At 61.9% G+C, this 13377-nt stretch overlaps 2 protein-coding genes across 5 annotated transcripts; both read right to left on the bottom strand.

Annotated features, from left to right (window-relative positions):
- Window positions 1–110: 110 nt before the first annotated feature.
- SIDT2 (SID1 transmembrane family member 2) lies at window positions 111–6281 on the bottom strand. 4 transcript variants are annotated; one of them, XM_034069451.1, is made up of 28 exons: window positions 6081–6281; window positions 5818–5939; window positions 5577–5738; window positions 5441–5486; window positions 5269–5370; window positions 5108–5191; window positions 4894–5005; window positions 4745–4810; window positions 4555–4648; window positions 4390–4445; window positions 4139–4150; window positions 3975–4046; window positions 3810–3884; window positions 3522–3584; window positions 3148–3269; window positions 3004–3077; window positions 2857–2923; window positions 2652–2725; window positions 2437–2560; window positions 2230–2347; window positions 2023–2159; window positions 1836–1944; window positions 1600–1676; window positions 1462–1508; window positions 1119–1224; window positions 919–1029; window positions 732–845; window positions 111–656 (listed from the first exon to the last, which is right to left on the bottom strand). In XM_034069451.1, the coding sequence occupies exons 1-28, from the start codon at window positions 6279–6281 to the stop codon at window positions 594–596; spliced, it is 2610 nt and encodes an 869-aa protein (XP_033925342.1). In that variant the 3' UTR covers window positions 111–593. The 4 variants fall into 4 exon arrangements, with proteins under 4 accessions (XP_033925342.1, XP_033925343.1, XP_033925344.1 ...); XM_034069452.1 differs by lacking the exon at window positions 4139–4150 and having other exon boundaries at window positions 6081–6273; XM_034069453.1 differs by lacking the exon at window positions 3522–3584 and having other exon boundaries at window positions 6081–6258.
- A 943-nt stretch (window positions 6282–7224) lies between these two features.
- Window positions 7225–13226, bottom strand: PAFAH1B2 (platelet activating factor acetylhydrolase 1b catalytic subunit 2). The gene is made up of 6 exons (XM_034069455.1): window positions 13127–13226; window positions 12627–12714; window positions 12156–12245; window positions 11409–11525; window positions 10720–10842; window positions 7225–10275 (listed from the first exon to the last, which is right to left on the bottom strand). The coding sequence occupies exons 1-6, from the start codon at window positions 13153–13155 to the stop codon at window positions 9997–9999; spliced, it is 726 nt and encodes a 241-aa protein (XP_033925346.1). The 5' UTR covers window positions 13156–13226; the 3' UTR covers window positions 7225–9996.
- Window positions 13227–13377: the final 151 nt, after the last annotated feature.

Consider the following 13377-nt stretch of genomic DNA (forward strand, 5'->3'; position numbering starts at 1 on the left):
CCTCTGCGCGGAGCAGCCACGGCCCTTCTATAGCCGCGGAGCTGCGGGCGCTCCCTGCGACCCCCGACGGCACCGGCTCTGCCCCCCCCGGACCCAGAGGAGGCAACGGGCAAAGTGCAGACACTTTAATGCGAGTCCCTTCCCCGCATACCCAACGTGGGGACCCCACAGCCGCGCGGGGGGCACAGAGGGGCTGGCACCCCCCGGGTGCTGCAGCACACACGAGTGGGGCCCCCCCCACGGCTGCCACTGCCGGACCCACACCCCCCCCATCCCCACGATTCAGGCACTGAAGAGAGACCCCCACCCGCATGCTGGGGGCACGGGGCTGCTGGCATGGCCCTGACCCAGGGCCTCTGCCCCACGCCACGGGCACGGAGTGGCAGCAGCACCTTTGCCACTGGCACCAGCAGGCCCTAGCCCTGATTCTGGCTCTGACAGCCTGGGACGGGCACGGAGAGCCGGGGGGGAGCCGGCGGTGGGGACGAGGCACACCGGGACCCCCGGGGAGGGGACGGAGTGGCTGGTGGGACCCAGCTGGACCCTTAGGGCTGCGTTTGGCACAGTCCCGGGGCAGGGGTGGCTGCAGGCCCCTAGAAGACATAGATCTTGTCCCGCTGGACACAGTCCAGGTCATCATCCAGCGTCAGCAGCACCTGCAGAGCAAGGGGACCGGGTGAGCCAGGGGGGACCAGGGATGCAGGAGCCAGGCAGTGGCAGCCGGCACCTACCAGGAAGGAACCGAACATGGCAATGGAGGAGAGGAAGTGCCAGATGTCGTGGTCATCGAAGAACTCGAGCAGGATGCAGTCGCGGTTGTGCTCCCGGGACTCAGCCGGGGTTTTCTGTTGGGGACAGGACACCCATCACCGCACCGGTCTATGGCCACCCACAGCCCCTGCAGCACCCACCACTCACCTGCCACGTGCTGAGCCCCTGGAAGAAGAAGAAGAGGGCGAAGCCCCAGACCACGGAGGTGCCGATGATGCAGAGCAAGGGGATGAGCTTGATGCGCTCCCCACTGCGGAGCTGTGGGGCAGCCATGGTCAGTGGGCAGCAGGGGCTGTGGGGGGCCCAGCCCTGACCTGCCCGCCCCACATAGCGCGCTCGCCTCCCACCTTCATGATGATGTAGAAGGCGAAGTAGAGGAGCAGGTTGCAGATGCCGATGGCCAGCAGGTAGGAAGCGAAGTCATTGGGGCGGACAATGAGGCCGTAGGCAGCGCTGGGGAGGCAGGGACAGGCAGCGGGGTCAGCGCAGCACCGGGGTCCCCTGCCCGCCGTGCCCATGCACCCGCTGTGCTGCAGCAATGGGGTCCGGTCATGCTCTGCTCCCCGGTGAGGGGACCGCAGCCAGGGCTCCGTGCTGCAGGGGTGGGATGGGGCAGCAGCAGGGATGGGAGCACGGTTTGGGCTGGGACAAGCGGTGCAGGGTCTGGTGTGTGCCCAGCTCTGCACTCACAGGGACCAGTTGATGATGTTCCCCATGACCAAGAGCACCATCCGATCCTGCAAAGGGTGCGGAGGGAACGTGAGGGCAGTGCAAGGAGGGGTGCAAGGAGGGTGTCTGCAGGGCTGGGGCCCCAGTGCCAGCACTCACCACGTACATGGGCCCGCTGCACTGCCGGACGCAGTCTGTGTACAGCACGTGCAGGATCCGGCGCAGGATGCCCGAGTCTGTGGGGACAGGGGAGGGAGAAAGAAGAAGGATAAGGACAAGGAGAAGGAGAAGGATAAGGACAAGGATAAAGGATAAGGAGAAGGATAAGGATAAAGGATAAGGACAAGGAGAAGCTGCCTCCACCCACCCCACTTGCAGCAATGCCCCTGCCTCACCCAGCTTCCAGCGTCCCATGTAGTAGAGCTGTGTGCTCAGCAGCAGCGTGGCCACGATGTGGATGACGGAGAAGACAATCCAGAATGCCGTGTTCCCCTTCCCAAAGACCTGTGGGGCGAGCAGACGGTGGGCAATGGGGTGCCCTGACCGGCTGCCCCCCCCGCCCATAGACACCCCTGTACTCACCACACCGACCACAGAGAAGAAGATGACAAGGGCCAGGCAGGCGTAGGCGCTGTAGGCGCTGGCGTTGATGTCCGGGTGACGCTTCTGGTACAGCTTCAGCATGCAGAGCCCAGCAATCATGTACATGAAGGAGGTGTCTGTGGGGGGATAGCAATGAGCAGGGCGGGGGGGCCCAGCACAACAATGGGGGTGATGGGGGGCACCCACCGAACTGGAAGTTGGTGTAGTTGGGGCAGACGTGGTAGCAGGCACTGAGCAGCCCCTCCATCATCAGCGCCGTGCCCATGGCGTAGAAGAGCCCGAAGTGCTTGGGGATGCCGCACTCCTGCAGCAGGAGGGAAGAAGGGAAGGAATGGGGGCCCTGTGGGGCTGAGCCCCCCCCAGCACACAGCCCTGTGGCCACCAGTCCCTTACCAGGGCATAGGCATCGTTGCGCAGGAGCGCGCGGTTGTAGTTGATCTCGCGCTGCAGGATGATGAGCAGGAAGAGCAGCCCCAGCAGCACATAGCCCAGGTTGCTGAGGATGTTGTTGAAGGCGCTGCGGGGGGACAATCGGATGCGGGTGTTGCAGAACCCCCTCCCTGTGCACCGGGACCCCCCCAGGTGCCAACCACGGCCCCCAAACCCACCTGAGGTTCCCCAGCGGGTGAGCACAGAGGAAGTTGTAGTAGCAGATGTCCTGGTTGCCGGTGACGTTCACCACCTGCAGGCACAGGGAGACGAGGTGGAAGTGGGACGCGGGGATATGGGGGACATCCCCATTGCATCTGGGGTGCACAGTTGGGGGCCAAAGCCCCCAAAAGCCCCATATGCTGCCCCCACGTCCCCACTTACTGTCTGGTAGGTGATGACGAGCTGGACCACGGGGAGGGCGTAGAACACAGCGATGGTGGCAATGTTCCTTAAGAGGCATGGGAAGGGTGTCAGGGGGTCCCCAGGCCCAGACCCTGCTCTGTGCCCCCCAACCCCGACCCCACTCACCAGAAGTAGATCTGGTACTTCTTGCGCAGCACCCGCTTGTCCTTGCGCGCCAGGTCGGCCACGCAGAGGTATTGCTGGAAGCAGAGGCAGGAGGGCTCAGTGGGGCAGTGGGGCAGGGGGCCGGGGCTGTGGGGCAGGACCCACCTTGGTGCGGATCACGTTCTTGTCATAGTCGATATCAGCCAGGGTGTCATAGTCATCCTCCTCCACCGAGCTGAGCGAGTCCATGCGCGGCCGTCCCACCACGTGCTCCAGCGAGCGCTCCCCTGCACCGAGCGGGCATCAGTGGTGCCCGATGCACCCAGTGCCACCCCATGCACCCCAATCAGTCACCCAATTAACCTGAGCCCTTCAGGCACTACCAGGGAGCATCACCCCTTGTCCCCCATGGCTGGGGATGGCTTGGGACCAGCAGGACCATGTCCCCCCTGCCCTGGCTCTGCCTGGGGAGGGAAGTGCTTGTGCATGGGGCAGATTGGGGGTTGATTGGCCCGTCCCTGCCCAGTACCAGCATCTACCCATGGCAATGCTCAGCGGCCTCATCGGGGTGGAGGGTGTGCGCCGCTTGAACTGCTCCTGCCCTTCAAAGGAAAGCCAGAGTTACCGGAGCAGGAGCGGGGGAGCCCCAGCGGGGGTCCCGGTGTGTGCCCACCCCGGTGGCACCGGTGCAGATCCCGCTATGGGCTGGCACGGAGGGGCTGGTACCGCAGGGACCCTTCCCAGGACATGGAGAGGGGCAGAGCCGGGTGCCAGCGGCAGCACAGCGGTGGCCATGGCAGGCGCCACGCTGCCGCCCCGGCACTCACCCACGTAGCCATAGGGGACCTCTGCAGAGCACAGGCTGTCCGTGACGCCCTCGGTGCTGCTGGAGGAGCCGTTCCCTGCAAGGACAAGGACAAGGACGGGACAGGCAGACAGTCAGGGTCACGCAGGCAGGGAGGCGAGGGGCGGTGTGTGGTGGTGGCACTCACCAAAGGAGCCATAGCCATAGCTGTCGTAGGGAGAATGGCCCAGGAAAGAGTCAGGGATGCTGCGGCCATGTCCTGCAAGAGGGTCCCCATGAGGCTGCAGCAGCTCCCGTGGTGCTGCACAACCCACAGCCCCCAACCAAGGGGGGAGCAGAGGCTGCACCTACCCAGTAGAGATGCTGGGAGTCCCCGGAAAGCGTGGAAGGAAAGAGACAGACTCAGTGAGGTGCCCCAGCCGCAGAGAGGGGAACCCAGCCCCAGGATGTCCCTGTCCCCCTCACACTGGGATGTGTCCCTGGAGCTCAGCAGGGCTCGGGGGCAGCAGGGAACCTCTGCAAGGGCTTTGCCATGGGCTCCAGAGGGCAAAATAACCATGACCCCCCCCGGTAACCCCCTGGTGATGTGAGCAGCCCCTCACCCGTGTCCAGGCTGGGCGAGTCCATGGCTGCCAGGAGCCCCTTCCTCTTCTGCTGCCTGATAGGGAAGCACTGTGAGGAGCCAAGGCCGAGGGGCACGGCCCAACCAAAGCCATGCCCCGGGGACAGGATGGCTCCAAGGCAGCACCTGGGACACAGGAACTCACCGGCAGCTCTCCCAGCAGGCGATGAGCAGTGTGAGCACGTAGAAGGACAGGAAGATGCCCAGGCAGAAGAGCATGCTCCTCACGTAGGCTTCCGCTGCGCAGAGCCAGAACAAGCCCTCAGTGGGGACCTGCTGCTATGGGACCCATGGACCCCAGCACCCCCAGCCCTGAATGGCCCCTCCATGCTTACAGGTTATGGCAGGTGACACCATCACCTCCAGCGTCTTCTGCCGGTTGTGCTGGTCCACGGGGTCATCTGGAAGAGGGCACAGGCTGGGGGCTCAGCACCCAACCATGGCAGCAGGGATGCGCTCGCAGTGGGGGCCTCCCCCAGCATACCTGGTAAGGCATCCCTGGACAGGGGGTAATAGGGCAGATCCCCCCCGCATGCCTCGTCCTCCGTCTTCACCACCACCACCACATAGAAGCTGTTGCTGGGGAAATCCTTCTTCTGCAACAGCCATCCCAGACGGGGTGAGCAGAGCCTGGCTTTGGGGGGCTCAGGGCTGGTACCCCCAGCACCAGGCAGGGGCCAGCACAGCCCCACACTCACCTGCACCGTGATGGCTGCCTTCTTGGTCATGGTCTGGTACATGCCGATGAAGGCCACGTTGTTGTCCAGGTCATAGACAGGGCACTGAGGGGACACAGGGATCGTCAGCCCTATGGGGCATCACGGGTGACCCAGAGAGAGGCCCCAGCACCCGAACCCACCACCACATCCTGGATGGAGATGACGGAGCAGGGGAAGGCCATGGCCGAGGTCACCTTCACGATCACCGAGTCCACTCCGTCGGGGAACTCGTACTTGAAATACTGGTGGGGAAGAGCCATCAGTGCCATGGTGCCTGTCCTCTCCTCCCCATCCCCAGCAGCTCCTCCTCACCTGCGGCTGTGCAGCTGTGGCATTGAAGCTGAACCCCTTATTAGTCCTGTGGGGAACACGGTGGAGCTGATGGGTGGTGAGCCTGTGGCCAGTGGCCCTGGCAAGGAGCGGGGCTGGGGACCAGGGCTGCCCTCACCTCAGCACGAAGTTCTCCACGTGGGTGACGCGCAGTTGGTAGGAGGCATTGAGGGACAGTGTGGACACATCCACGTAGAAGTGCTGGGTCTCCACTTCGGCCTTGGTCTGCGGCTGGCACAGCGTGCGGCTCACCTCCTGGTACGCGTACTTGCGCTGGTACCTGCGCGGCCAGAGCCCTGCTGTGCTGCGGGATCCCTGCCTGCAGCCCGGCCCGGCCCCCCCGGCCCGGCCCTACTCACAGCCCCCGGAGGATGAGCGGCACCTGGAAGGACACCACCGCCTCCTTCTGCCTCACCACGAACAGGACGGGCAGGTCCTTGTGGTCGGACAGGACGTTCACCGACACCCGCACGCCCTCCGTCTGCGGACAGGAACACAGGCGCTGGACTTTGCTCGGCCCTCGTGGCAGAGCCCGTGTCCCGTGTCCCGTCCGGGGACCCCTCCGTGGCCCCCCGGAGCTCCGTGGGGGGCTGCAGTGGGGCAGGGGCCGCCCCCGGCTCACCGTGTTCCTGCGGACGCTGTGATTGAAGGCGTAGATGTTGAGCAGGTCTGCGCTCACCCAGTCGCTGTAGGTGGTGTTGAATCGGGCCTCCCTCTCCCTCACCTCGGGGCGGCCGCAGGGCTGGGCCATGGCGGGCGGCAGGGCCAGCAGCGCCCAGGCCAGCAGCGCCCGGGCCAGCGCGGCCGCCCCGGTGCTCGCCATCCCCGCAGCATCCCCGGCCGCGCCCGCACCGGCCAAGGTCCGCCGGGGCGGGCGGGGGGGGTCAGCCCGGGCGCGCCGGGGAGCGCGGCCCCATGGCGAGCGCCGCCGCTGCCGCTGCGCTGCCGGTGCCGCCGCCGGGATCCGCGTCCTCGGGCCCGAGCCGAGCCCGGTGCGGATCCGAGCGGAGCCGCGGGCACAGCCCGGGGGTGCCGGCCCCGCTGCCGGTGTCTGTGCGCGGTGCCCGGTGCGGGTGTTCGGTGCCGGTACCCGGTGCCCGGTGTTCGGTGCCGGTGTTCGGTGCCGGTACCCGGTGCCGGTGTTCGATACCGGTGCCCGGTGCCGGTGTTCGGTGTTCGATGCCGGTGTTCGATGCCGGTAGTTTCGCTGTCCCCGTTCCGCAGGCGGCTGTAAACACGGGCCGGCGGTGATGTAACGCGTCGTCACCGGTTATAAAGGGCCCGGCCGGGGAAGTGACGCGGCGGTGGCGACGGCTCCCACCGGGGGAGCGGCAACAGCGGCAGCGCCCGCCCGTCGGGAGCCCTGTGGCCTCTGCAGGGCCCCACTGCGGGCACCTCTGTCTCAGAGGAGCCCCTGCCCCATACAGGACCCATGCGGGAGCCCTCGCTCTGCTGCAGTGACCACCCGAGGGGCACGGACCCCCCCGACCCTCCCCAAAACGGGCTGAGGCCACATCCTGCTCACCGAGCCCCCAGCCAGGGATGGGGCTGCAGGGAATACCCCACCCCCAGCCAGCCCCAGCCCGTTCCTGCTGTGCCATGGCCTCGGTTTTGGGGTGCTCATGTGTTTTCTGTGTCTGGGTTTTCCGGTTTAACACCCCCCCATTATCTCCTAGGAAACTGTTTTGCAGGCTTGAGGTGACATCCAAGAGCTCCACTGCTGTTGCCCTCTCCTGTGCAGGACAAACAGAAGGAGACACGAGCACTGCTGCTATTGTGCACTTTATTTCTACAGGTTCTCCTCTCACCGAGGATCCCAAAGCACTTTTCATACTGTCTGCACGTTGTCTCCGTGCTCCAGGTGCTGACAGCAGATGGAAGGACTTGCTCAGGGACACATGGACACTCGTGTGGGAGCAGGAAGCAGAGCTCGCACTGGCTCCAAAGCTGCTGCTGGAAGTGGAGGATGAGCTCTGCAGGGCTGGCTGTGAGTTGGTGTGTGGTGATGGGTGCTCCCTATTAAACCACCGAGGAACCAAACCCAGGCTGTGTCCTCCAAGTGCGGGTTGCCTTCACTTGCAGAGCCCTGCACACAGCTCTGGAAGCAGGGGAAAGGAGAGGGAAAACCAACAAACAAAGGCCCCAGTGGAGCAGGGAAAGGACAGATGTGAAACAAGGAGCGAGGATCGGGCGGGTGGGACCCCGCAGGCCCCTGGGGGCAGGTTTGGCTGCTCAGCACAGGGCAGCACCTCCCCAGCCCTCAGAAACGAAACACAAGGAGGCACCGACACAGACAGGGAGGGAGGGAGACGTGGGCGCCCGGGCACACACACACACACTGCGACACGGTGGGGTGAAACACTGACATTTATATCGCGATATGCACTAACAGTGAGCTCTACCAGCCGATGCATTTTGCCAAAGCAGAATCACAACTGTTTTGTCCCGGGGAAGGCTCAGGGCGGCGAGTGGAGAGGGCAGCACCTCCGGGCATGGGCTTTCCTCCTCGTAGGTCCCATCTTGTGGTCATCCTCCCGTCCCCTGGTAAGTTACAAGAGGCTCTTTCTGTCACTTCACTTCCTTTGTTTTATGTCCCTGCTGCAATGAACATGAAACAGACGATGCTCGGCCCCTAAGGAGGAACCTTCTCTACCCGGCTCAGGAGGAGGTGCTGGCTTTGAGCTCGAGAACCCCTCACTGCCCTCACATAGAAGCCTGCAGCTGGAGTGGGACAGGTTGGGACTGGGCAGCAACAAGCAGAGCTCCAGAGCGAGCCTTGGGAGCAGCACAGCCCCAGCTGCCTCGTGGGGCAGGAGCAGAATCCCTGCTCCCCCGCGCCACTGCTGAGCTCCCTACTTCCAATCCTGGCAAGCGGAACATCTTTCCTTCATCTGTGTGTAGATCACATATACTGGAAACAAAACACACACTACGCATGCAATCCAGGCAGGAATCCTGCTATGATCAAGTCTACAGGAAGAGGGGAAGGTAGCGGGGACAGTCATGTATTCCTTAACGCGAGGTTATAGACGCAGCAAACACCAGCACCCTCTGCTATGAAGAAGGGCAGACAAACTATGTACAGCACCAATGTGCTTCGCTGCAGCAGAGCACAGCAAGCAACTCGGACACCTCAACACCCCTCGTGCCCGACACGCTGTGGAGTGCCTGATACAAAGCCAGTCATTCCTCTTGGATTTACCTGCCAGGACCCATGGTGGTGGCTCATGGCCGGATACTGCAGTGTCAGCATGGCAAGGTGCATGGCACCGACTCCAGCAGGTAAGCCAAGGAGGAACAGACTGGGCTGAAAACAAGTTTCCTGGCACGTGGAGTTATCTATTCAGCAAGGGCTCTGCCGTATGGGTCCAAAGCAGTTTCCTTCTGAAAATGAGAACCTTTCAGTTGTAAGTAAAAGCTGTTTTCATACAACCGTTAGTGACTACTGCAGCCCTCGAAACAAAACCTAAGCCCAAATCCTGCCTGGCCTGGAGCCCTGCCCCTGTGGCTGCCTCAGCCAGGAGCAAGGAGCAGTGTCCAGGGCAGGAAAACCTGCACCTTTACTTCACTTGTTACTGCAAGAGGCTGTAGTTGCTCCAACAAAATGTTTATACAACTAAACCAGAAGCGACAAGGAAATGTACACCTTGGAATCTGTGAAGCTTCAGAGTGCTGCAGGCCTTGGGACAGGGCAATGGGTTTCCTTTGGAAATAAAGGATGTAACAGTCATAACCTTAAAAAGAGAACAAAAAGGAGCAACGCACAGCACTGTGAGAGCCCCGTGGCACAGGCAGCTCGGAGTGAATGAAACAGCGGCTCTAGAGCAGCGAGGAAGCAACTGCCCAGTGCAGTGTCACTGGGGGATTAGGATCCTAAACTGAGCTACTGTTAAAAGCCAGCAACAACAGGGGGCTGAGCACAGGGCAGCAGCAGCAGCACCGCAGCCACATGGCACAGGGAGGGGAGGAAAAGTGCCCTGGTGGAAACAGCACAAGGGCAAGCGCTGGAGTGAGCCGCTTGCTCCTGTGCTTCCCAGTTCCAGCTTCATGCTGCTTCAGGGAGACAGTGAGAAAGCAACACGTGTCATTAACCCCCAACCAAAAAAAGCTTCCAAAGGTGGGACCAAGTTTGGAAAAATGCATCTGTTCTGGCTTTGCAAGTGGAATGTGATTCTTGTTCAGCGCTAACACAGAGCACAACGCCTACAGCCAGGAGCCGAGCGTGGCCACAGGGGCTCTAGGACAACCACAGAGCAACAAGACATGAGAGGGGCACAGAGTGACAGTCCTGTTCTCCTTGTGAATGAGGAATGGTTTAAAAGTAAAACTTCATCAGCTACTTTCCTCCTGCAATAAAAGCAACCCAGCCGGCCCTCATCTGTACAAGACCAGTTAAACATCAGCCTTCCCCCTCAAAACACTAGGTACGGACATCCGGTAACATTCTACAATGGAAAGTGCTTTAAGAAAGAAGGATTCTGTAGTGCCAGTGACAGAACTGATCTGATGGGCTGGGTGATGCTGTCGATGCTGGGAGCTCAGGCCAGGGCAGCTCGTTTCTCCTCAGGGGTCTCCTCCAGCAGCTGCATGATCAGTTCGTGGAGGGGTTTGCAGATCTTTGCGTAGCCCCCTCCCGTGAGGTGCAGGAAATCAAACATGTCGTGGTAGGAGATGGTGCCATCCGTGTGCACGAAGCCGGCGTCCACATCCAGGAGCTGCACGTTGCACAGTTTGGGGAGCGAGGCTTTCAGCAGGTGGTTCACCTTGGCATTCTTCTGCCGCAGCGGGTTTGGCTTCTCTCCACGAGGTAGCAGGCCCTGGCACAGGAGGAGGCAAAACAGAGCTTCATACAACCCCACTGGCATAACAGCGCCTGCTTCCCCTTCTGATCCAGGCTGCAACAAGAGGGATCCCTCCCTTCAGTCAGGCTCGGTCCATCCAGACCCAATATGAAACTCAGCTGAGGGAGCCAGGTGAGCTGTGGGCACCCCTTTTCCCCTCACAGGACTTCTTCAACAACACTTCTAAGCAGGGCAGGAGGACCACTGATGGGGAGGATTCCACCCATCCCAAAAGGAGGAGTGCTGCACAGCCAAGGGAGCAAAGGGAGCACAGAGCAGGAGCAGGTAAACACCCGCTTGTCCCAGCACCAATCACCCATCACATCCCTGAGTATTGCAGAGGGAGAGCACAGAGGCCACATGGCTCCCCTGGGCAGTTTGTTTTCCAGCTCCAGGAGATATCCCAGCCCAGAGACGTACCAGCACAATGACTTTGGCCTGTGGCTGCTGGGTGTTGATCAGGCGCACGATGGCCTCGATCCCTCCTGCTACTTCTTCGGCTGTGTTTTCGTGGTTATTTGTTCCAACCCAAACAACAATGACCTACAAGGAGAAAAAGCTTTTGCAGCCTGTCCACAGCCACTTGTCATGGGCTCGCGACCCTGAAAGCCTGAACACCATTGGGGACAGCAAGCGACATGGAGCCTCAGGCTGGAGCCTGCACCCACGCCACAAGAGGCCTTCAGCTCTTGGGTATGCCCACTTCTGAGGAGCTTGCAGTGACTGCAGCTCATCCTCACCACACGTCCTGGCCACTCCACTAACTCCTCATCAAATCCTGCCCCATCCCCTTCTAGAGGCTAAGAACACATCTCAGACCTGCGAGGCACAGTGCAGTGCCAACCAACACCCACCCATGGTAAATCATGCTCACCAGTACTAGGAGGTCGCCTCGATTTACTGATGCCATTCAGCAGCATACACCTCACATACAGCCCTGCTCCCAAACCATTCTGGTTTAGCCCAGCACACTGCAACACCTGAGATGTGCTCAGTGCCAGTGGCTGCTCAAACAGAAAGCTCTGCTAGCAGCTCACTTGGTTCTGCATCCCTCAAGTACTGAAGTCGTATCTAAGCACAGGGCTCCTGGCTTCAGGTCCTGTATGTACCTTGGGTTTAATGTTCTCCAGTTCACCGTTCTTCAGTCTCCATAGGACATGGCCTGTGGTGTCTCCACCGATTCCAAAGTTCAGTGCATGAAGGGGTGAGAAGAGCTCCCGCCAGATCTGCAAGCAGAAACCAGTTTTGTGTTTGCAGAGCACTGTCCTCATCAGGAAAGAAACACACTGCACTGACCAGGGATGGCTCTGAGGAGCCACGAGCCTGCCTCTGGACACTCACTTCCACAAAGGGTTTTAAACACGTGCTGAGGCCTTACTTGGAGTCTGCAGGGGATGGAGGTGCTGCTGTTGAGCACCCAGTCCTGGCACAGACAGAGGGGAAGCTCTCTCGAGCAGCTCCTCAGAGACACAGAGTGCTGGGTCTGTCATGGAGCTTTAGAAGAAAGCCAGTGTGCCAGCAGCACCACAAGTGCTTGGGGGTTAAATGTGTTCTGGCTGTGCAAGGTACAACTTGCATGGTGCCCCTGGGAGTTTGGATCTGAGACCCAAGGAACTAGGAAGCGGCTGTGTGTCCAAGTGCAATCAGTCATTACCAGCTTCACAGCATGACTGCAAACAGCCTACAGAGGCTTCGTACCACCAGCGGGAAGGGCAGGGAGCTGGGCAGGATGAATGGGAGAGGGCACTCAGTTCACAGCAAAGGACCTGTCTGCATCACCCAGGGTCATCAGTGACCAGCTCAGAGAGAGAAACACTGGAATCTGTGCCCCCACATCCCCCTTTCTTTAGCAATACCTCATACTGCTGCAGCAGCTGCACCATGGAGTCCCCCACGAAGAGCACATCGGGCTCCTTGTCTTTGCAGTCCGAGACAAACCTGTTGTGCTGGTGAAAGAGGGCAACAAGGTTAGCTCAGCGGGCTGACAGTCCTCATGGGCATCCCCGCTGCGGGACAGAGGGGGGCTCCCCAAACCCCCACAGCAATCTCAGGTGTGAGAAGAGCAGCATCCCTATGTGCTACCCATAATTAAGCTGTGAGCCTGCCAGACCCCATAACTGCAGATCAGAGAAGGTAACGGTTAGGCAGTGCCGTGAGCATCCTCTGGCTGCTTGTCCCTGCTGCACAATGGATGGGTGATCCAGCCCCTGCCTTGGCTATTCCCAGTCACTCCCTCACACAGATGCCCACTGGGAAGTGCTGCTCTGGGCTTTGGATTGAGGACTGCGGGTTCAGCCCCTCCGGTGGCCTCCCCGTCCCACTCTTACCTGTGACATCCACCGGTCATCCCCCTGAATGTCCTCCGCGGCATGCGGCACCGCGGCCGGGTTCGAGTCCCCCTGGCTCATCCTGTTCCTGCGGGAAGATGGGGTCAGCCCGGCTGCTCCCAGCACCACGGGAGGCCCGGCCGGGGGGTGGGTTCCACCCCTATCCCTGCACGAAGCACGTTTATTCCGCACCCAGCGGCGCAGCCCTCGCTGCTGAACCCACCTCCCGCAAGGAAGGACAAAGAGGAGCAGATCCGGAGCCCGCTCTGCAAAGCACGGCTCGGACCGGGAGCGCTCAGCGGCCGATGGACGCGCTCAGAGCCGCCGAGCCCCGCGGTGCGGCCGCATCCTCCGCCTCCGGGGCACAGCGCATCCCTCAGCGCGGCCGGCACCGGGTGACCGCTCCCTGCGGGCCGGGCCCACCGCGGGGCCGGGGCCTGGCCCCGGGGCTCGGCGGTGCCTCCCCCCCGCCCCCCGCCCCGCTCGGCCCCGTCACTCACGGCCGCTGCGGCTCTCCCCGCGACTCCATGGCACCTCCCTGCCCTCGGCCCGGGCTGCACCGCGCCTGCGCACCCGCCACTTCCGCTTCCGCCGCGGCTCGCAGGCCAATCGGCGCTCCGCGCTACCGGAAGTCCCGCCCGGAGCTCCGCTGCGGGGTAGCCTTTAGGTGGCGCCAGGGATGCGGCGGCTCCGCGATGACGTCATTGCCCGGGACATGACGTCAAGCTGCCGCCGGTGCGGTGACGTCACC

This window comes from Melopsittacus undulatus, chromosome 15 (genome assembly GCF_012275295.1).
Source record: "Melopsittacus undulatus isolate bMelUnd1 chromosome 15, bMelUnd1.mat.Z, whole genome shotgun sequence".
Classification (NCBI taxonomy): domain Eukaryota; kingdom Metazoa; phylum Chordata; class Aves; order Psittaciformes; family Psittaculidae; genus Melopsittacus; species Melopsittacus undulatus.